The sequence below is a fragment of the Acinonyx jubatus genome, chromosome E4 (assembly GCF_027475565.1).
Source record: "Acinonyx jubatus isolate Ajub_Pintada_27869175 chromosome E4, VMU_Ajub_asm_v1.0, whole genome shotgun sequence".
NCBI classification, from domain to species: Eukaryota; Metazoa; Chordata; class Mammalia; order Carnivora; family Felidae; genus Acinonyx; species Acinonyx jubatus.
Genome location: NC_069395.1, coordinates 27563747 through 27587122, shown reverse-complemented (window position 1 = coordinate 27587122; position 23376 = coordinate 27563747). Strand labels below are relative to the sequence as shown.

General features: G+C 44.2%; 1 protein-coding gene across 3 annotated transcripts in view; it reads right to left on the bottom strand.

Annotated features, from left to right (window-relative positions):
- Nucleotides 1-10135: 10135 nt before the first annotated feature.
- KDM5B (lysine demethylase 5B) overlaps nt 10136-23376 on the bottom strand; it is a 79657-nt gene continuing 66416 nt past the window's right edge. For 2 of the 3 annotated variants that reach the window (XM_053209670.1, XM_027074722.2), the window contains exons 23-27: nt 19537-20022; nt 17988-18099; nt 16722-16876; nt 14886-15206; nt 13325-14352 (exon numbers count right to left, since the gene is read on the bottom strand). In XM_053209670.1, coding sequence (XP_053065645.1) covers nt 14215-14352; nt 14886-15206; nt 16722-16876; nt 17988-18099; nt 19537-20022 — 1212 coding nt within the window. In that variant the 3' untranslated portion in view covers nt 13325-14214. Of the gene's footprint in view, nt 10282-13324; nt 14353-14885; nt 15207-16721; nt 16877-17987; nt 18100-19536; nt 20023-23376 lie in introns of those variants that run through there. The other variant, XM_053209669.1, reaches the window with a different exon arrangement.

The following is a 23376-nucleotide window of genomic DNA, read 5'->3' as shown; positions in this document are numbered from 1 at the left end:
TTTCCCGTGTCAGGCAAAAATTTTCTCTTCTGACATTTTTCTGTGAGTTGTAAAAGTCATTTTGGGAAGAAGCACATGTAGCTAGCTGTTGAGTAAGAAACAAAGGATATCAAAGAACGTGTAAGCGATCTGAGTGCATTTGAGGGGCTAGGAATGAATTGAGATTGAGATGAATTGAGATTGGATATACCAATCTCAAATGTATTTTAAATTTTACTTAATATATTTCATACTAAAATCCACTTGACTTTTATGTATCACATGGAAATGTTAATACAGAAGACACTAACTCTAATTAGATGGAGCAAAAAAATAAAATAAAATGAAACATGAATAAAGTTAAAAATCATACAATCCAGGGCAGTGATGGCCACCAACATGATTCTATCCCAGCAAAAATGCCCTCCACCAACAAATAGTCTATGTGTAAGATCACTCTGGAGCTGTGGGTGAAACCAGAATACTTGAGTGTTTCTATTTATCCCAGCTTGGTGTGTAGGGCTGCCCTGGAAAATTTCCCTGAGGCGTAACTCAGCCAGATTTTGGGAATTAGTGACTGTGTGTGTGTGTGTGTGTGTGTGTGTGTGTGTGTGTCTAATAATATTCAGCCTGGAGTTCTGTGATTTTTAAAATGTAATAATAGTAAAAATTTTTACTTGGAAAGAAAAAAATCATACAATCCACATAATATCTTAGGTTTAAATTTTAAAAAACTGAAGGGAAGCAAAAATAATATAAAAACAGGGAGGGGGACAAAACAGAGACTCTGGAGGGGTTGTGGGATGGGGGATGGGCTAAATGGGGAAGGGGCATTAAGGAATCTACTCCTGAAATCATTGTTGCACTATACGCTAATTTGGAGGTAAATTTTAAAAATTAAAAAAAAAAAACTGGTCTCCAAACAGCCAGTGAAGGCCAGCTCCTCCAGGAAGCTGATTAAGTGGACTATAATTATTTATTCCCCATGCAATGAACAAAACAATACAAAAATTAAAATAAAATGGAGTCAAATAAAACTCTTAAATATAATAGAATGAGGAGGAGGAGGGCAGCGAAGGACTTCCTATCTATAATTTTACACTCCTGGAGGGGAGGCATTTTAAAGTTTCCAGGACCATGTCTGGCATATAAAAGAAATCCACAAACTCACAAATAATAATCTCAGAATTTTATCAGATCCTAGGAACTAATGAATACTATGGGGACTTCATTTTTTTACATTCTTCTATCTCCTAATTTGTCTGAAAATGATTTTTTCCTTCTCAGATACAAAGGGAATAACTTTTTTAAGTTTATTTATTTTGAGAGAGAGAGAAAAAGCATGAGTGGGGGAGGGGCAGAGAGAGAGGGAGGAGAGAGCGAGAATCCCAAGCAGGCCCTGCACCAGCAACGCAGAGGCCAATGCAGGGCTCGAGCTCACGAACTGTGAGATCATGACCTAAGTCCAAGTCAGACACTTAACCAACTGAGCCACCCAGGCGCCCCAAAGGGGATAATGATTTTAAACACCGGAGCAGACTATTCCTCCTTCCTCAGTGAAGCATGGGTCACACACAGCCTTAGGTTCCAGTTAAGTTAGTTACTCTGAGTGTTATTTTTCACTCCTCTAGCAGAGGAGATGGTTCTTCTGGATTATTCTGCCCAATGTCAAAACTGCCCCCTTCCCCAACTACTTCCCCTTACACTCTTAAGTGAATCCCCAAATAAGCGGGAGATGGTGTATGCAGAGAGGGGGTTGCTTTCTGGAATGTGAAGAACCAGGGGCTCAGAACTAGAAATCACACAAGGGTAGGATGTCTTTTCTTTCCAGAGGGTGAACACGGGCTTTAAAGCTACCCATTGCGCCACCTGGGTGGCTCAGTCACTTAAGCGACTTGGGCTCAGATCATGATCTCAAAGTTCATGAGTTTGAGCCCCATGTCGGGCTCTCTGCTGTCAGCGCAGAGCCTGCTTGGGATCCTCTCCCTCTCTTTGCCCCTCCTCCACTAGCACACTTGCTCTCTCACTCTCAAAAACAAACATTAAAAAAAAATAAATAAAGCTCTCCATCATTGGGACACCTGTCTGGTTCAGTAGGTAGAGCATGTGACTCTTCAACTTGGGGCTGAGTTTGAGCCCCATGTCGGGGGTAGAGTTTACTTTGAAGAAAAAAACAATTTAAAAATAAAGTACCCATCATCGAAGGGATGAAAACAAGTCAGTTAAAACACTTTCTGATTAATTAATCCTGGCCCTGTAATATCCCCGTGTCCATTACAACCCTCCATAAATTGAGGTCGTATCACAGACCTGCCCCCTGGGATGTGCCCTAGCTGTGAGAGGTAAGCGCTGGAAGCCAGAGCAGAGGACATCTATGGAAGAAGGTCTAGGATTGATATACTCTTTGTCTGGGTGTCCCAGGGCCATCCGCCACCCTTCTCTTGGTCTTAGGTGCAAATCTGGAGCAAAATCTCTTGAACTACAGAATCATTCATGTGCTCATCCTCTATACGGTCAATAAAATTTTACCACCACCAAGGTTACTGTCTGCCAGGAGCCCTGCTGGGGCCGGGTATCAAGGGAGTAAGTATCAAGGGAGTTCAGACCCTAGTTCAGGAAGACAGATATGGAAATACCCAGCCACGAGGCAGGGCATGAGACGTGTGCCCCAACAAAAAAGTGAAAGGTACATGGGGACCTGAAAGAGCCACTGACTCAACCTGGTAGGAGGGCAAGGAATAATGGCAGGTTTCCCTGATAGAATAACCTTCAGCTGCTTTCAGAGAAAGGACTAGTTGTCCCAGGAGGTGATTTAGAGAAAGGCACTCCAGGCAGAGACAATAGTAGCAGGTTATAGAAGATAGTGCACCCACTGAAGATCTTGAAAGTTGGAGTCAGAGGGTTTTGTGACCTTGGGCAGGCTTCTTAACCTCTCGAAAGCCTCAATTTCTTTAGCCATTGGAGAATTTACCACCTACCTTAAGGCATTGTTGTAAAAATTAAATAATGTAAGGGGTGCCTGGGTGGCTCAGTCGGTTAAGCGTCCGACTTCAGCTCAGGTCATGGTCTTGCGGTTCATGAGTTCCAACACTGCGTTGGGCTCTGTGCTGACAGCTCAGAGTCTGGAGCCTGCTTCGAATTCTGTGTCTCCCTCTCTCTCTCTGCCCCTCTCCTGCTTGTGCTCTCTCTCTCTCTCTCTCCTTCAAAAATAAACATCAAAAAAATGTTAATTAAATAATGTAATGTTTGTAACACCAAGCAAGGCCTTGATAAAAAGGTAGCTACTAGGGGCGCCTGGGTGGCGCAGTCCGTTAAGCGTCCGACCTCAGCCAGGTCACGATCTTGCGGTCTGTGAGTTCGAGCCTCGCGTCAGGCTCTGGGCTGATGGCTCGGAGCCTGGAGCCTGTTTCCGGTTCTGTGTCTCCCTCTCTCTCTGCCCCTCCCCCGTTCATGCTCTGTCTCTCTCTGTCCTAAAAATAAATTTAAAAAAACGTTGAAAAAAAATTAAAAAAAAAAAGGTAGCTACTATTATTATGCTTAGGGAAATGAAAATAGCTCCACAGGAGCTACAGAGTAGGGTGGGTTTGGGGAGTAGTAAAAGATCAGAGGGGCAAAAGTAACATCATGTTGGGACCGGCTGCCCAGGATGTCTGGATTTTCTTCAGAAGGAATGGACACCATCGAAGGAACACAAGAAGTGGATCAGTTTTATGTTTTAGAAAAACCATTCACACAGGGAGTTGGGTTAGAGGTCCTGTAAGGTGCCTTCCCCTGCTGGCTCCTCAAAGAGGCTGTATGCGTAGTGCTTACCATTTTGGCTTCTGGAGCAGCCCAGCTTGGGTTCCAATCTCAACTCACCATGACCTCACAAGCCCTCAGGCAAGTTAGGTCACTTCAGAGAAATGTGGCAAGGATTAATGGAGGGGATACTGTTCCTGGCACAGTACCTGACACCTAGCAAGTACTCAGCAGTAATTATGGTTTCTGGCTCTAGGAGGCAGCAAGAGAATTCTCATTTGCCCCAGAACACTTGAGTAACTTTCCCAAAGAAACTCACTAAGCCTAGAAGTCAGGGGCTAACTGCCGGCCTGCTCATGCTTAGCCTATGGCCTGGGAAGGTTCAAAAAGGACTGAACACCCTGAGCCAGATCCTGGCCCCCTAGGGCAGTGTATTATGTATCAGCTTCTGCCTGGACAGAAGACAGCTCTGTGTGCGTGCAGCTGAGCCCCACAAGTGACACAGGCCTGTTGGGTCTTTTGTCTGGGTTACGAGGCACTGACCAGGAGCTTCAGGCACCACAAGAACAGCTTAACCTGGGCCAGGCCCACCTGATGCTATGGTTTCCTCTTCCCAGTCAGGCCAGTCACCCAGAGACTTTCCATACTTTTGCCTATGCAAGTTTCATCACTAAAGGTCTTGGTTTTCTAAATTTTTTTTTTTTAAGGTTTATTCATTTCTCAGAGACAGAAACACAGAGCGTGAGCGGGGAGGAGGCAAGAGAGAGAGAGAGGGAGACATAGAATCTGAAACAGGCTCCAGGCTCTGAGCTGCCTGCAGAGCCTGATGCGGGGCTCAAACTCATGGACCGTGAGATCATGACCTGAGCCAAAGACAGCCGCTTAACCGACTGAGCCACCCAGGTGCCCCTAAAGGTCTTGGTTTTCTTGTGCTGACTTGGTTCTTGTTGCCAGGAACACAGCAAATCTGCCTGGCCTCAGTCCCATTTTGCTAATGGTGGGTGAAGGTGTGCATGTGGGGTGGGGAGCTGAGTGGAACTGCCATCACCCCCAGGAAACTCCTGAGGGCAGGGTCCCTGCACACAGGCCTGTGTGTCCACGCCCTGAGGTGGCAGATACCGGGATGTTAATGAGGCAGCTGAATACCCAAACCAGCTTAGGAAAGAGAAGAATGTTCACTCACTTCTCTAAAAATAAGGTTTCTTATAAGCCTCACTAGCCTCACCCTACTGATGGTGGGAAGGAGAAAACCCACAGCTTTTAAGGGCATCAGAATTTTTTTTTTAATGTTTTATTTTTGAGAGAGAGAGAGAGAGAGAGAGAGAGAGCAGGGGAGGGGTGGAGAGATAGGGAGACAGAGAATCCCAAGCAGGCTCTGCGCTGGCAGCACAGAGCCCGACAATGGGGCTCAAACCCACACCTGTGAGATCACGACCTGAGCCGAAATCAAGAGTTGGATGCTCAACCGACTGAGCCAACCAGGTGCCCCGGGCATCGGAAGCTTTGTTGGTGAGTTTTTAGGAATGGCTTATTGCTTTGGAGAGCCACACATCCCAAAGGCTAGACTTGAGGGTACTCAGAGGCCTTCCATCTTTTTATGGGTCCAGATCCTGGAAACAGACTATCTGGTTTGAATCCTGGTTCCTCTGTGTACCAGCTTGATGGCCTTCAGTCTTAACCGCTCTAAATTCCAGTTTCTCATCTGTAAAATGGGTATGATAGTACCAACCTCACTGGGTGTTATAAAGATTAAATGGGTGAATACATGCAAAGCATGTATGTGCCTGGCACATAATGAGGGTTGTGATGGTTTTTATTTCTCTTCATTATACATGGCATTTCTTTGCCTGAAATGCCCTCTTCCTCAGCCTGGCCTAGTTATACATCTTGTTCTGGCACCCTGTGGGTCCCTTGCAGATGGTAAGCAGACACATGGGACCATTCCCCTGATTCTTCTCCATTCATGCAAGCTGAGAGTTGTATCCAAGGGTCCCACTCTGAGGCAAGTCCTGTTCCTACTTGGACACTGGAACGATTTGCTGTCCACGTCTGTCTGACTCACCTTAGGTGGTACTTTACGTAGCTGCTGTCAAACCAAATTCAAGGAGTGGGGGAGGGGGGGATCACTGTCCTTGGGGATCTTGTAAACCAGTCTTAATTTTAAATGCGCCAGGCCTTCATCCTCAGCAAGGCCACGTGGCCAGTTTGGCAGTGACATAGTTCAAGCACCAATCAAATGTTCACCTTTCTGAAGCCTTGCTCTTCTCTGGCTCTATCACAATGGTGCATGCCCACTAGAGAAAATAGATCCCTTCTACACACAGATCCTTCCTACACTAAACTTGGAGCTCCTTGGGTGCAGTGTCCATGTTCTATGCCTCCTCAGTCTGTAAAACCTAGTGCAGGGCTGAAAATATAGGAGGCACTTGATATGCTGGGCACGTAACTGGGATCACCCAACAGTTTAGAAATTTGCTCTGCCTCAGGTGGAATGAGGTCCCAAAGCCTGAGCTTCACTCTTTTACTTCTGAGACAGAGAGAGAGACAGAGAAAGAGCAGGGGAGGGGCGGAGAGAGGGAGAGAATCCCAAGCAGGCTCCGCACTGTCAGAATGGAGACTGATGTGGGGCTCGAACTCACAAAACCGTCAGATCATGACCTGAGTCGAGACCAATAGTCAGACACTTAACCCACTGAGCCACCCAGGTACCCCCTGGGCTTCAATCTTAAATCTACAACTCAGTCTCTTCCTAAACAGCAAGTTAGATAAAGAACTGACCTTTGTAAGGGGGGTTAACATTGCATTAGTCTGCATCTGAGGAGGGCAGGTTATAACGAAGCAAAGGAATGGAAAATGATCTGATGTCTAAGCCTATCACTGCCTCCTATGTGAGCACCGTCCCAGCTCTGGGAACCAGGGAGGAAAGGAGCCCAAACCTGGTCCTCTGCTGCCCTCTTGTGTTGCTTATTAAGAAGTTCCTGCAGGCTTGTCCTGCAGGGCCTGGAAAACACCCACTATCCTGTATCTCACGCCACCCCACCCCATGGCTGCAGTGTATTTGAGGATTAAAACTAGAAGCAAGAAAGAGAACTGTGCCTGCCATTAGTTCAGACTAGGAAACAGACCACTGTCTTCCTAGGCAAAAAAGCCATAGCCTCGAAAATAGCTTTCCCCTTTAGGAACCCTGAATGTGCCTCCTTCAAAGAGATCCTCAAAGGATCTCTTGTGGAGCAAGAGAAACACTGACGTGCTTCCTATTTCAAATTCTAAAGCTAGCAATTAAGGGCATGATTTTGCATCAAAATTCTAGCCACCCACCCACGCTCAGGGCAATATCACCTCATTTGTGTTAGCAGGGTTAAATAATCTGTGTAAAAGCCCTGTGAATAATATCTGGCAGTTAGTGCTATATAAGCATTTAAAAAAGAACTCAACAATGTGGCAGAGGTCACAGCACAGTGGAAAAACATGACCCACGTATTACTAACCGGACACGGATTTGAGGTCTGGATCAGCAACTGGCTACAAGCCTCATACAAATTCTATCCGTATCTCAGTTCAAGTCCTGGACCCCTAATACCAGCCTCCTCAGTACTGTCTAAAACCATCTAGCAAAGAAAATGATCAGTTCCCACATCTGCTTCCCTGAAGACCCAGCCCCTGTGGATTCAGAGGAAGCTGAGTATACATGTTGGTTTTGTTATGGTCCCTTCTCCAGTGATGGCGGCTCTGGGGGGAAAGAAACTAACAGGTTTCCAGTCAGCTCACCTCAGTCCTCTGATTGGGGCTGGCCTTTCCCTGTGGTTGTCCCTCACATTGTAATCGCTGCACCAAGGGCCTTTGTTCCTAACTCTGCCTTTCCCTTTTTCCTTCGGGCTTATAAACCTATTCAAAAAACAGGGAAGGTGGTGTGCAAGAAAGGACCGGGGCCTTATATTAAAGATTGCCTAAACTCACTTGTTGCCCTCCTGGCCAATCTAAACAGGACAAACCCACATCCAGGCACGAAGATCCATGGCATTTATGGAAACCCGAGTAGTGCTCTCTGGTGGTCATGCCTGGAGTGGCAAAGTTGCCTTTAGTAGTGATTGGGGCAACGTGTGTCAGAGGTAAGACTGTGGAGTCTGAGAGCTTTCAAATCCAGGCCCACTGTCTTACTCCTTCTTCAAACCCTCTTCTCCTTTGCTTTCTGGATACCACTTCCCTTGGATTCAGCTAAGTAGCCCCACTCTAAGCTGTCCTCTCTTGTTCCTTGAAGCTCAGTGGGGTGGCAGTGGAATGGAGCAGCAATGAAGAGAACACTGAAACAGGCTGGGCACTCCCATCCACCATGATCTCTGCCAGATCATCTTCCAAGGCATGTACACAAGAGAAAGGCCTGGGCCCAGGATCTGCCTCCCCCCGTGAAACCGCCCAAGGATACACAGACCTATCTGGTAGGGCCAGCACTGTTACAGAACACATGTTACTGATCACTCAGTGTCTGTAGGGAAAAGGAAACGTTGGGGCATTTCTGCCTATTCGGGGGTGGCCATTTCAAGGCCAACAATGGCTGCTGGATTTCAAGTCATATCTAGAAAATAAAAGTCTCTCACAATCAGGGCTACAAATGACCCACTGGGGACTACAACCCTAGGTCACATTTGCACACTCTACTGTGTGGGAACGAGAGAAAGGTGGGGGCCGGGACAGGGGGTGAAGCAGGGTCACCAACCCCAAGAGCCAATATGCTGAGTCCTTTGAGACCCCAAAAGCCTTAGACTAAGAACCAACAAACCACACTGATGGATTGGTTCTTCCTTAGAATATGGAGGCCAGAATAGTCTCATTACATTCCAAAGTCCACTCCTCCTAGGACTGACCATCTCTTTAGTTTTCACACCTGTGAAATGCGGATACTTGCTGCCTACGTCACCCTGAGGAAAAGTGACCATGACAAGTAATCAGTCACTTAGCATTAAGGAACAAAATTCTGACTCTTGGTTATCAGTTCAGGTTTTGATCTCAGGGTCATGAGTTCAAGTCCTGTGTGGGGCTCCCTGCCCAGCAGACTCCACTTTTAGAAAGTCTTGCAAGAGCTGGACCAAGGGACTTCATAGTAGACAATCCTAGACCAACTCTAGCTTTCACTAAACTTGATATTCATTCTGTAAAAGGCACTGATGGTCTTGGCCTGTGGAGTCCTGGGAATCTGCTCTCTTCTCATAACCTGTAGAGCAGTATTTGTTCCTAATTATATACTTGCTAATTTGTTAGCAAGTATATAATTATGTTTTAAATTTAAATTATGTTTTAATTATTACATAAACCTATGAATTGTGCAAAAATAATCTGTATAAAAACTAGATTGGGGAGGTGCCTGGATGGCTCAGTTAAGCGTCTGGCTCTTGGTTTTAGCTCAGGTTACGATCTCATGGTTCGTGGGTTCGAGCCCCACATTGGGCTCTGTGCTGATACCACAGTGTGTGCTTGGGATTCTGTCTCCCTCCCTCTCTCTCTCTCTCTCTCTCTCTCTGCCCCTCCCACACTTGCTATCTAGCTTTCCAAAAAATAAACTTAAAAATTAAGTTAAAAAAACAAAAACAAAAACAAAACTAGACTGGGGGAGGTTGGCTGTCTCAGTCAGTAGAGTTCATGACTTGATCTCGGGGTTGTGAGTTTGAGCCCCATGTTGGCTGTAGATTACTTAAAAAAAAAAAAAAAAAGCAAAGCTGTTGAGTTGCTTACAAAACTTGCTATTAAACTAGGTATACTTGAAACTATAAATACAGAGTGGAGGAAAAAAATACAGACTGGAGAAGAGTAAATTATCTAGAATTCTCGAGTCCCAATTCCTTCACAATGTCTAAATTCTTTATGCATTTAGGAAGAAGTCCAAGCTGGGGCACCTGGCTGGCTCACTCAGTAGAGCATGCCACTCTTGATCGTACTAGGGCTGTGAGTTTGAGCCCCATGTTGAGGGGTAGTTTACTTAAAAAAAAAAAAAAAAAAAATTCCAAGCTAAAAATCGTAGGTAATGCATCATGACTATTGTGAATGAAGGTCATTGCCTAATTGTCCTCAATTTTAGTTTATTAACTGAACGTACGACAGGCTAACTTAAAGATACAACTTTTCATACTTAACTTTTTGATTGTCAAACTACTTGTCCCAATCATATATAAAAGGGGCTTTCTTTTAAGTTCCTGCTAGAATTTTGGTCCGCGAGAAAACACTGGCATGGGCCGACACAAGGAGTCAGTGCTTAAAGGTGCACTCCTCTCGAACTTCTTGGCTAAGTTTTCCAGGAGCTAGGGGTGTAGGTGTATGTGTGCGGGGGGGGGGGGGGGGGGGGGGGAGTAAGGGGGGGGTGCGCGCACCCGTGTGTTGTTTTTGTTTTTGTGGGAGAGGGTGTCTGTGGGCATTTATTTTAAATAACTTGTTTCCTTAGAAAGGCAACTTTTTAATTTCTCTATTTTTCCATCCCAGGGGAAACAGAAAGAACAGTCCTTTGGCCTCCACTCACCTGGAACAGATCAAATGACATCACAATTCCATCCCTCCATCGCAATGCAGCAGGTTATCCTGAAAATAAAAGACATCCAAACTCACCATGTCCCAGCCCTTCATCCTGTACAATTAACCCAGAGCCAAAACAGGGAGCTGGATGATCACTGGCTGGCTTTAAACATTCCATTAACACTGATAAAAATGTAAAGATGTGTTCCTATGTAAGCAATCGTGAAACATGAAAACTTGTTTACATTAATTCGGAAGACGTGAAATATACACTTTACAAAGTCTTTATGCTCTCAAAATGGATTTACAACAGTATTACTTTACACAAGATCCTACTTTATACAATGTTTTGTTTAGGCAGCTTGTCATTTAACATTTCTATTACAAGTTATACGTGGAACCTCTGAGAGAGAGATGGGAGGCTTGAGGAGCCACATGCAAGGGACTGATGACAGAGGCGGAAGGTGTGAGGCCATCACTCAGGTGCTCAACTAGAAGCTGAGAAAGGACTCCAACTCGAATATGGAACTGATAAATAAAGGCACTGGCATCTTCACTGTTCTTCTCAGCTCTTCTTCCCAACAGGCAAAGTTTCATCAGAAGGGGGTGTGTTTTCTGCACCATTACGGCAAAGACCTTTTAATTCAGGCTGATGCCTAGCATAGACTAGCACAGTCAGTTGCTGACTGGCAATGGGTAATGATTCTTAAAATACTTGTTCAATTCTATCTCCTGTTACAGGTATGTAGCATCTCTAATCCCTTCCAGTCTGTGTTATATGGCAGGAAACCTAGGCAAGATTGAGCCCAGAACACCCATGGGCACTAAATACCAATCAATGCCTGATCCAAGCCAGAAGTGGGTCTTAATGGAATGCCAAATACCCACCAATACTATATATGAAATTAAGAAGAAAAAAAAAAAAAAAGAGGCAGACACCCATTTCCAAAGGGCCTTCAGAGTTCAATGGAAAGTACAAGGCAAAACCAAGTTTTACCCTCTTCCAGGTAGGCATCCACTCTGTTCTCAGACTTATCCTGCACAAATACCCAAAGGGTAATGTTGCTCTTTATGGTGGGCAGAATAGCAAATTAAGTGAATCTCAGATACTTCTGCCAAAACATAAGACCTAAAATCTCATGATCTTTACACTTTTTTTTTTTTAAGCTCCATATGGCAGAATGAAGCGGGAAAACTCAGGCTTTTACCAACCTCCACCACCACAGCCAGCATCTCTGGCTTTAGGCTAACCCTGAGATAGAACAAGGACTCCCACCTCCCAGGACACTGAAATGAAGTTCTAAAGAAGTCCATCTCCTTTATGGCTAGTCCTCAAATCACACAATCTTTCTCCAGGCTAGACAGAGCCTACATACAAGCAAGCCCTTTCTTTATTCCATAGAAGAAATCCCCTAGAGGCTGATTTGGAAGGAAAAATAGAAATACAACACACAGTCACCGGGATAAGGCAGGGCACCCATCCACCGTTCGGTGCCGAGTTCACTGGACTCCTTTACCCTCTTGGCTAGGGCTCCATCTAACAGCCCTTCCTCCTCACACCTCATGCAGCGGCAGGACTACGGAGGTGAAACAGCAGTTTCTCTGTGTGTCTTATCTTCTTTCTCTAGGATGCAGGCCGGCTTCACAGCTCATACACAGTAAACATGGCTTTTCGGTAACATCACTTTGTAGTTGTTCTGAGTACTTAACAGAAGGTATCAATTAGAAAGTAAACGTACCTCTGTTCATTTACCATGTTAGCACACAAGGTAGGAGGAATATTAAAAGAGACTTGGAAGACACCACCCAGGCGTTGTCATTTACCAGCAGTAGAATTTGGGGCAACTAACACTCTAACTTCAGTATCATCATCCTTTATAAAAAGATCAGTGGTTCCCGCATGGGGGAAGGGGGGACGGCGCGGATGTTAAATACACACATTCTTGCCTTCTCCCCCTAACTCAGAGAGACAGAGAATCTACCTCACTAAGAATGCTATTGTCAGGGATTGTGTACAACCCAAAGGTGAGGAAGAAAAACTAGCAGGGGCATGGGAGGTGCACACCCAGATGGGCAAAAGCTCTCTAAAGGCAGAGGCTTCACTTTAGCCGCAGTGTCCCCTTTTAGCTTATATTCTCAATGGAACTGGGACAGTTGGCATCCTGTCCCAATGTCAAGGGGTTCTAAGAATTTGGATACTTAAAAAAGGCCAAACCACTATTATTCCAGATTGTACTCTGGAGATTTCTTCTTCTCTGTTGGCCCCAGAATCCCCATCAGACAAGGAGAAACATCACAACAACTGTGGGAAAACTGCAGACAATTACAAGTCATTCTTACAAGAGATTTAATTATTTGAATTGCATAAAAGGGGGTAGTACATTTAAATCTCTGCTACATCACAGACTGCTGTTTTGTTGTTTTATTAAAGACCCACTAGTTCTACCCATCTCCAGGTTTATGGCTATAGAACGTGGGGGAAAATATTACTAACAGAAGGAGAAAAACCAAGCAAGAGTCTGCTCTGTTCACCAGAATGTCTTCTCCACCGCAGAACAGAGCCCTTTAAAAAAAGAAAAGGAAGGGAAAGGCTATGGACCATTGACAACCAGTAACAACAGCTAGAGTTGGAAAGAGACAGGGAAGGAAGTCAGGGACGCAGAGCTTGGGTGTCACAAGCTGTTGCTGTCCCTCAACCCATATTTTTGCAGCCTTCCGTGAGGATCATCTTCCTCAGATGCTCTTCTGACATCTTAACCCAAACCCAGTTTCCCTGTCAATTCAAATATAACAAAGACTTCATTTCCACAAGGAAGACCGATTTGAGGATTGGAATGATTTGCCACCATTCTGAAAAGCTTATTTAAAAACAGCATGGCTTTAAAGACAAGTTCTATTCCATGGAGACTGGGTGGGGTTCTTTATTAGTGGAGACTGGAGGCACATGGCCCGCCAAACAGAGCAGGATACAAAAGAATCGTCCACTGCTACTGGGGCCTAGTTGGGCAGAGGCAAAAGCAAGCAACCCCCCTCTAGTTCTTCAAAGCCCACAAGGTAGAGGGGCGGGAGAAGCTGCAGTCTAATGGCTCTAAATAACCAGCATTTAGTGTTAAATTAGGACCAAGGATTTATTCCACAATATAAACTGCAACATTTGATACAAGCTACCAAAAAAATAAGGAGAGGAACGAAGGGGCAGGGAGAAAGCCAAAATACAGCTGTGGCAATGACTTACAGAGCAGTCTCTTTTCTACATCACTAGTTCATCAGTGACACTAGAAACTAGACATTCGTGTTCTGTACATCAACCAAATGCTAAAGCACCAACACACTGTTTGGAAGTTTGTTTTGTTTTGTTTTAATTCCAGCCACTGAAACCAACATAGAAGTTATTGCTTAGATAAATAAACCTAGTCTACCAGGAAAAAGAAAAGTGGATAAAGAAACAAACAGAAAACCCCAAAAGTGAAAAACTTAAGTTCCCCAATATGGTAACAGAGTAAACAAGAGAGAAATTCCTCAAATGAGGATTTACTGGAATTTCTGGTGCCCTTCTGGGCACTGAAACTGAGTTGGACTCTTAAGCCGGTAAATCCCAGACAGAGGTAAGATTTTAATGCTGTACATGAAAAGGTGCAAGCTCTAATGCCTTCCAAATTGGTGGAAACCCCTGCAAAAAAACAGTCAGCATTTCAAACCTCAACAACCACAAACAGCTCTTAAGGAAAAAAATACAAAAAGTGTCAAAAATTTTTTTAGTTGTTTTTTTCTTTTTTTCAAAGAGTTCTGGAAAAATGATCCCGTAAGGAATAGAAATAGCACCGTTTACAGGCTGGTTTGAATACCAGTCCTGTAGCTTTGCTGAGAAATTGAAGAAATCTTCTTGGTTGGAGTCCTGAATTACGTTAAGTGGTTGGGGGCGGGGGGGTGTTTTGTGTTTGTGTGTGTGTGTCTGTGTGTGTCTGTGTGTGTGTGTGCGCGTGTGGGTGTGTGTGTGTTTTATTTTCGGCTTGGTGCGTCCTTCACAGTACAGCGCACACAGATGTAGTCTTCTTTCTCTGCCATCTCTGGAGAAACACCAACACAGACCTGATGAAACCACTGATTGCAGCTGCCATCACACTGGACCCAGTCCACCTGGTTACAAAGAGCAGGGAGATGGGGTTTTCAGAGGAAAAAATGTGATTCAAAATTGGGCAGGCCAGCCTCAAGATATTCAGGCCGTTTGCCACTAACGGCCACCGTCCCACCACTGGGACCTCTGGCACAACAGCTACGCCACATGAGTGTAGCTGGCCCACCAGCCAAAGCAACCAAGTCAAAGCCATTCTTCAAGTCGTGACTGCTTTGGGGTTAAGACAGCGCCGCCCTGTGATAAGTAAGCAAAAGGGCATTACATCAGCATCCCTCCCACCTTCTTAGCGCCGGGACGGTGAAAGCTGGAATAGCAGGAAAAGGAAAAAGGGAAGAATAAGAGTTTCTTCAAGAAAAGGGAGAAGACCCAGGAACGATGGTAAGAGCAGAGATATCAGTGGGGGAGGGCTGAGCAATCCATTCAGATCAGCTCAAAGCAGATAAGCAGAAGAGAAAGACCCAGCGAGATGAGGTGTAGCTTACAGGGTTTCTGAGTTAAGGGAAAGCACGTCCTCTATGGCCCAAACCTCACTGACCTCATCTCCTTCTGGCTGCAGGCAGCTCACAGCTGGGCAGATGGCATCTTCATCCTCAGAGTCCTCCTGTTCAGAATAGGATGTGTCTGAGGGCAGGGAATGAGTTTCGGCAGAACGGACTAATTCATAGCTACGCTCCCTCTCTAACTTGAAATTGTTCATGTCCTTGGAGTGGCTCAGTTTGATTTTCTTCTTTTTGGGGGTCCGCATGTTTTTAACTCGATCCCACCGATCACTGGAGAGGCCTTCTCTTTCCAGGCGTCTCTTCAGTTTTCTCTCAAGACTGTTGATTCCATCTCGTTTCCCACGGCAGCAGTCATTCTGGGTGGAGGACGGACAAATTCAATTTCAGCCTACAGTCTGCCCATTACTCAAACTAGTGAAATTAAGTGTCAGCTGTATGAGACACCAGGTGATCTCCAATCGACATTAAAAAAAATACTGCATCCTGGGTCACCTGGCTGGCTCAGTCTGAAGAGCATGTGACTCTTGATCTCAGGGTTGTGAGTTCAAGGCCCACACTGGGTGTGGAGAGGACTTAAATAAATTAAAAATGCTAAAAAAACAAACAGACAACAACAACAACAACAAAAAACTGCAGGGCACCTGTGTGGCTCGGTCGGTTGAGCATCTGACCTCAGCTCAGATCGTGATCTTGCAGTCCATGGGTTCAAGCCCCACATCAGGCTCGCTGCTATCAGTGCTGAGCCCACTTCAGATCCTCTGTTCCCCTCTCTCTGCCCCTCCCCCACCTGTGCTCTCTCAAAAATAAACATTAAAAAAAATACTGCATCCTAACAAACTGCCACCACCTCCCCTCACGTCCTGTAGGACAACCTGTTTGAGTTAACTGACTTAACCGTTAGTACTATCAAAAACAGTGGAAAAAGAAAATGTTAAAGACATGATTAGCTTTCAAATTAGCACCAGGAGATGGAGAGATGCCTACATTTTTCTTTTCGCCAAATCTGTTAGTGACTGACTACTATGCAGTTTCTAAGAGTGTATGGTTATCCTTTGACCTACAGACTTCTCAGGAACCATGGAAATACGTTCCTTCTTTAAGGATATACATCCCCATCCCTTACAGAAATAAGGTGCATTAATTGAACACAATCAACAGTGGTACTACAACACTACTATTTGGTAGCATCACGAAAACTAAAATTCTAAATGATATCGTCCTCGTGCTGTCTTTAGTGAGATTCTTCCCTATCCTCACTAGATTATCAGGAGCTTTCAATGTCACAGGTCAGCTAGCTCACTAACAGAAACAGCAGCATCTTCACATGCTAAGAAACAAGACATACGTGGTATCTACCCCTTTAAGTAAGTCAGCACTCAAAATGGGCACCCTATAAGTCTGGTGACCAAGTCCTCACCCCATCTGTCCTGTTAGGGGTAGAGCAGTTAAAGCATCTGTTAAATGTTAACTTCGAGATATTCTTTGAATTCTGAAGGCTTTATACCAAAAGGCCTTCCCAGCTATAATTACATTTTCATCTCTACAGTATTTCTCTTACAGAAAAAAAATAATTCTGCTTCTAGCTATTATCACATGGAGATGAGGAGAAGCACCAGGCTAGAAAGGAAAAAAAAAAAATGTCATAGTCACTTACAAAACAGCACCCAACTCCAGGATGTGAGCCCAAAGTGATGCCTAGCACCTATCTGCTCTTTGACAGCCTTAGGAATGGGGTTGTGAAGTAGAGGGTTTGCATCCTTTTCTGGATCAAAGATAGCATCTCACTCACCAAACTATTTAGATGGAATGACACTAAGAATCAGTCTCCCCACCCCAGACTGCCTTCCCCAGCTGCCCATCAGACAACCCACCTTCTCACCGCTGGGTCTAGCTGGTGAGCTCCGGTCAGTTTGCTGAGCAGGGGTCGGCTTTGCAAGTAAAGTCTGGTAAAGTTCCTGAATTTCAGGAAGGGATACCTGGAGCAGCTGAGCTTCCATCAACAGCTCATTCACTTCTGGGCTAACACCTGTGAAAGATCACACCAAAGTCTCATGACAACAAGACAGAGCGTTTCACACGGTCACTCAGATCTGCAAGAAAAGCAGGACCACCCTTCATACCACTGGCACCCTCTCCTTGTAAAATTATGTTCAACTGAAGTGAGGTCCGCTCACTGTAACTAAAAGCCACAATGAAATAGAGCCCAAACTCGGTGTTCTGTCTTCTGATTGCTAGGGAAGTACTAATTCTACACTGAATCCCCTCTTCCCTTACTTATTGCTAACACAGAAGAGGTAGTACCTCTGCCAGGATAGCTTTTGCCCTCAGGGCAGGGCATAGGCAATCTGAGCTGATCAAGTACCTCCAGTCCCATTACCAAACACCTGCTGTGCTGGCAGGACTAAGGAGCCGGACTCCAGCTGCAGCTTTGGGTGGAACTCATGGGGCAGTCTTGCATAGTAAGTACAGCTGACCCTTGAATAACGTGGGAGTGGAGGGTGCTGAACCCCTGAAAATCATGTGTTACTTTTGACTCCCCCCGAGTTTAACTACTAATAGCCTAATGCTGATTGGAAGCCTTACTGATAACATGGAACAGTTGATTAACACATGTGAGTATGTTTGTGTATTATACACTGTATTCTTATAATAAACTAAGCTAGAGGGAAAAGAATGTTAAGAAGACCGTAACGAGGAGGAAATACATTTACAGTACTGGACTGTATTTACTGAAAAAAGTCTGTATAAGCAGACCTGTGCAGTTCCAATCCATGCTATTCAAGAGTCAACTGTATAAGGAAAAAGGGAGGCAGGTTTCAAGTATGGATTATCTCTAAGTTCCCAAGGGAGCCCATGACTTAGCATCTGACTGAAGTGACTGGTATTGAAATGTCAGTTGGCATGGGATTAACCCTTTCATCCCTGAAAACTTGTATGAAAGACTTTCTCTATTTACTTTGCATTTATAAACCTTCAAACATGATCCTTCTCTACCTTGCAAATACAGAGTAACTCATATCTGACATTTGAGGATAAAGCCTTTTTTTTACATCTGAACATTTATAACAAAAACCTACTGCAAGATCACTTATTACTACCCAGTCCTAACAACAACAACAACAATAATAAATACAAACCATGGAGGGGGATACAACTTCGTCCAGTAGAGAAGGGAGAGTGTAAATATGAGGTTCTGTTGTCCCAGTCATCAGGCAAGGAAAAGGATGTTGTGCCAGTGGGTTGAGATCCCTAATGGAAGGAAAACATTTTATAGTAAGGCTTCTTCAGGATTAAAAATTCTCCCACCAGTCCAAGGAAAGTAGTTTGGGTTATCAATTAGGAAAACAGGAAAGAAAGTCTTCCCAACTGAAAAGTCTCCAAGTATCTTAAATTTAGCCACATCAGCTCATATCCACCAATCCTTCAGTCTTCCTGGTTCTACTTGGACTGATTTCAGAGAGGTCAAGAGCACCATTGGGAAATAAGTCATTTTCTTTGCATGAGAACAGATCATACCCCATGTAAGTCTCTTTTTTATTCCCTGGGCAAGTCTCCTAATGAAGACTGTAACACAAGGAACACAGATGTGTGCCCCTTTGAGTAAACCAACTGAGGAACTGCCAGATCTCATGCACATCCACCTCCATCCACTCTTCAGTGTTTATTAAAGAAGCTAGGAGAAACACTCCTTTGACCATGAACTAGTAAACAAGTAACAATTGTGTCCTCTCCCTTTATTAATAAAGGTAAATCTCTGGCGTATCTTGTGTAAAGAATCTCCATTGTAGGTTGGCCAAATAACCTCAACTCATCCATGCACAAAAATTTAATTCATCATTTGCTAAGTGCCAGGTACTGTATTTTAAAAGCCTGGAAATTACCAAAAAAAAAAAAAAAAAAAGGAAACCAATATGAGAAAATAATTTTTTGTCCTTATCTCTGATCTGCTTAACATGTAATTCTTATACTTCATGTCTGTGTTAGTAGCACAAGGGAGCTGTGAGTCCCTGCCTGAGAAATCTGTACTATATCTGAAAGTCATGTCAAATTTCTATGAAGGTTGAATACTGCCCTCCTGATTGTACTTTTCTGGTATCTTCACATTCTTTTCCTGTAGACACCTTCTACAGAAGAAGACAAAAGACTCTGCCCATCCCCATGATGGTCAGAAGAATCTGGCTTTTGGCAAAAAGATCACAGATGGTATGAAACCCACTGCCTTTCCTCTGAAACGACATGATACTCGGACACTTCAAAACCTGTTCCCTGTTCATGGGGCAGTAAGAGACAGAGGCAGAAGGCACCTTCCCTTCTGCCCAAAGGTTTCCATGAGAGGAAGCAGGGGGCGCAAAACAGTCAAGCAAAAAATTATAAAAATTCATACATATTAAATACGTACCTAGATTCATACACACGAATGGGAAAATTGTAGGTATATATGATAAGGTGAAATCTGCTCTACAGAAACAAACTGCCTCACTGAGAGACAACTTCTGACTGCTAGTAGCGGAGGAAACTAAAACAACCCATATGTAGGTACACACACCCCTCCAAGAGGGGAGCTAAAAAGTGAGTGCTGGTTAAGGGATCACCAGGAAGAGCAGCAATACCAGAGCTGAAGGTTCAGGGAAGAGGTTCAGGGCCAAGCAGATTTCCAATAACCGGCAAAGAAAACTTCAGACTCACCTTGCTGGTCTCTGACACTTGTCCCGCTGAAGCTTGCCATCTGCTATACAACAGTCCTGAGCCCACTCGATCTTGCACAAATTTGAGATTCCCTGATGAAAGCAGTTGCTGGGCTCTGTGTTGCCAGTTCACGGTTCTTTCGATCATATACCGAAGTGCATCTCCCTCGGGAAGGCGAACTCGGATACGCTGCAGGGAGGCCAGCAGGGGCAGAATTTTCTCTAATGGAGGTTTCTCTGACCTCCGACAATGGGGACAAAGCCAGATTCGGGGGCTTTGCGAAATACTGGGTACTGCCACACAGCTAGTGTGGAAGGCATCCCTGCAGAGTTCACATTGGATCATAGGGGCAGCTGGGGCCTTCTGACACAGGCAGACTTTCAGCTCCACATCTTGGACAGGTGACAGCAACTTCCCTTCATTGGCTAGTCTGAGAGACTGCAAGGCTTCCATTTCCCTTAGGCGAGCTTCCCCAAGTGTTGCCATCTAAAAAGGAGTTCACGGTCAAGGACAATGCCAGAGGGAATTCAGCCCACTCCTAAAACTCTAGGGTCCCAAAGTAGATGATCTGCATTTGAATCCTGGCTCTGTCACACTGACTGGTGTGAGCGACCCTGGGCAGTGTATTCCATTGGGCTAAATTTTCACATGTCTAAAATGGAGTTAAATGGAGTAAAGCCCACCTCACAGGGCTGCGCCGATGATTAAATGAGAGATGTGTGATAGAGCGCTCTCTGCCAGGCACACAACAAACAGTGTGAGCAATTACACTGCACACACTACTTCCTGAAAGTCCAACTTCCCTGAGCATTTACTTCCTAGAAAACTTTCTCTTGAAAGACACGGGCTTTCTTTCACATTCTACACGTCCTGATTGCTGAGGTTCCCCATGTTTGCATAGCTCCAATAGCTTCTGTGTTCTTTTAGAGAGCTACTTTAGATGGAAAAGTCGCTAGAGTAGCCACTACACAGTGGTAACTGAGGTCTCTGTTTCTTGGGGGGAGGGGGCAGAGAGAGAAGAGAGAATCCCAAGCAGGCTCCATGCTGTCAGCACAGAAGAGCCCGATGCAGGGCTCAAACTCACAAATTGAGAGTTCAACCAGAGCCGAAACCAAGAGTTGGAATGCTCAACTGACTGAGCCACTCAGGCGCCCAAGACACTGCCTGCTTTGAACTTTGCATACTGTACCTTTCAGAGTCTAGTGTATGCCGATTTAGTGGATCTCTGCCTTAAAAACTCATCCATTACCTACTGATTTCATAGCAGAACACTGAAAGAGATGCCATTTGCTCTCCATTTCTTTTCTTGTTTAATGTTTATTTATTTACTTATTTTGAGAGAGAGAGAGACAGAGAGAGAGAGAGAGAGCAAGAGCTAGCAAGCACGTGCACCGGAGAGGGGCAGAGAAAGGAGGAGAGAGAGAATCCCAAGCAGGCCCCACGCTGTCAGTGCAGAGCCCATCGTGAGGCTTGATCTCACAACTGTGAGATCATGACCTGAGCAGAAATCAAGAGTCAGACACTTAACCAACTGAGCCACCCAAGTGCCCCTGTTTGCTCTCCATTTCTAAGTTAGAAGTCACATAACCCACATATACTACCTGTACATTGTTTTTGTCTACAGAAATTAGAGAATATTTTAAAAATATACCAAAGGTTTGTTACCTAATTTATTTCCACATCTTTTTGTTTCTTCCTTAAACATTCATTCATACATTTTCTTCTCCGTTCCAAAAAGGGATAATGGAGAGTTCATTCTGGCCTTATGACTTAGGGCACCTCATCTGGCGAATCATGATGGGTCTGAAGTGGGTGGATGTGATAACTGGGAATGGTTTTAACTGTGACAGGTTAACACTGCAAGGAGCTGGGAATAGGACTAGGGAATGGAGTGGCTCCTGCAGCCTATAAGTTCTGTTTCTAGAGGGGAAAGTGCAGTTTTAAAAATCTACAGTTTCCCCCTATTTACCTGTATTTGTCTATCAGTGGAGTGCTAGAGGACTGTGGTCCAGCCTTTTATTGGGGAAACCCAGACTATTAAGTTCAAGGTGGTAAGGCTAACTCTTGTTGTAGCTAATGAGTTTTAGTTTATCACATTTAGACAGCTTTTACTTCATGGTGCATAAGGAATAAATCTGTAATACCTCAACTTGTTTATGTTTTGGACCTCTTATATAGTAGGTGCTTAGTGTCTTCATGTAAAGATTCCACTTATGGACATACCATAAATATTGTCCAGAAATATGTACAGTATCACTTCAGCTTTCTACTGTGAAGTTGATTCTGTTTATGTGTATTCTCAAGTCGTGTAAGCAGGTTAAATGAACTCAGCACTTTGCTGTCACACGGCTCTCATTTTAATAGAGAGGAAAGACTTTACAATTCAAGAACACCTGACACTCTGCAGAAAAGCAAGCTGCTATTGTCCATGCCCTAATGAGCTTATTTTACAGCATGCACACATGTGTGCACATGTGTGTGTAAGAAAAGTGGTTTCTATTTAATTATTTCACGAGGGACCCGGTTTCGTTATCTACAGTGGCTGTGTCTAACACAGGTATAAGGCCTTAATGTTAAGGACAGTAAAAGACCTGGGGTGCAGAGCCTGCTTGGGATTCTCTTTCTCTCCCTCTCTCTGCCCCTCCCCTGCTCGCATGCTCTCTCTCTCAAAATAAATAACTTAAAAAAAAAAAAAAAAAGCCAACAGTCAGTATCTTTACAAAAATAAACCACAGAAATAATAGCACCTTAAAAAAAACCAGAATGATACTCAAGCAGCAGAACCTGATTAGAACCTGACTCAGTATAGGAATATGCCCTAACTAAGGAAGTCTGTGTCAAAACACACAAGTCAAGGCAATCCCATGTCCATCACCAGAGAAGTCAGGCAGCTACAAAGGAACAGACCAGGGAGAAAAGTGCCCTAGCCAGAGACAGAACCCTTCTATTCCAGTCGTAGCAGCTACAGTTCTGCTCTACCATGGGCATCACTTTGTGCTACTTAAAGCCTCCAGATGGGACTACATCCAACCAGGGAGTTTCTGTACAACAAAGAAAACCAGCAACAAAATAAAAAGGCAACCTACAGAATAGGAGAAAATATTGGCAAAGCACATATCTGATAAGGGGTTAATATCCAAAATCAATAAAGAACTCACACAACTTAATGGCAAAAAGCAAACATGGGCAGAAGATCTGAATATTTTTCCAAAGAAGACATATAAAGATGACAATAGGTACACGAAAAGGTGGTCAACCATAAAACTGCAAATCAAAATCATAATGCAAGATCATCTCACACTTATCAGAATGGCTATTATCAAAAATACCAAGAAATAATACATGTTGGTGAAGATGTAAAGAAAAGGGAACCTTTATGCACTGTTGATGGGAATGTAAATTAGTGCAGCCACTATGGAAAACGATATGGAGGTTCATCAAGAAATTAAAAATAGGACTACCATATGATCCAGCAATTCCACTTCTGAGTATTTATCTGAAGGAAAGAAAAACACTAACTCAAAAATATATCAGCACCCCCATGTTCACTGCAGCATCATTACTGTCTTGCAGCCAAGACATGGAAGCAACCTGAATGTCCATCAATGGATGAATGGATAAAGAAAATGTAGTATATGTATATACAATGGAATGTTATTCAGTCATTAAAAACCTAAAAAAAGGGAAATCTTGCCATCTGCAACATATAAACGCATTAGACTAAGTAAAAGAAGTCAGAGAAAGACAAATATTGTATGAATCCAAACAAATACCCAAACCCACAGATAACGGAGAATAAATTAGTGGCTGCCAGAGGCAGGAGGTGGGGAATGGGCAAAC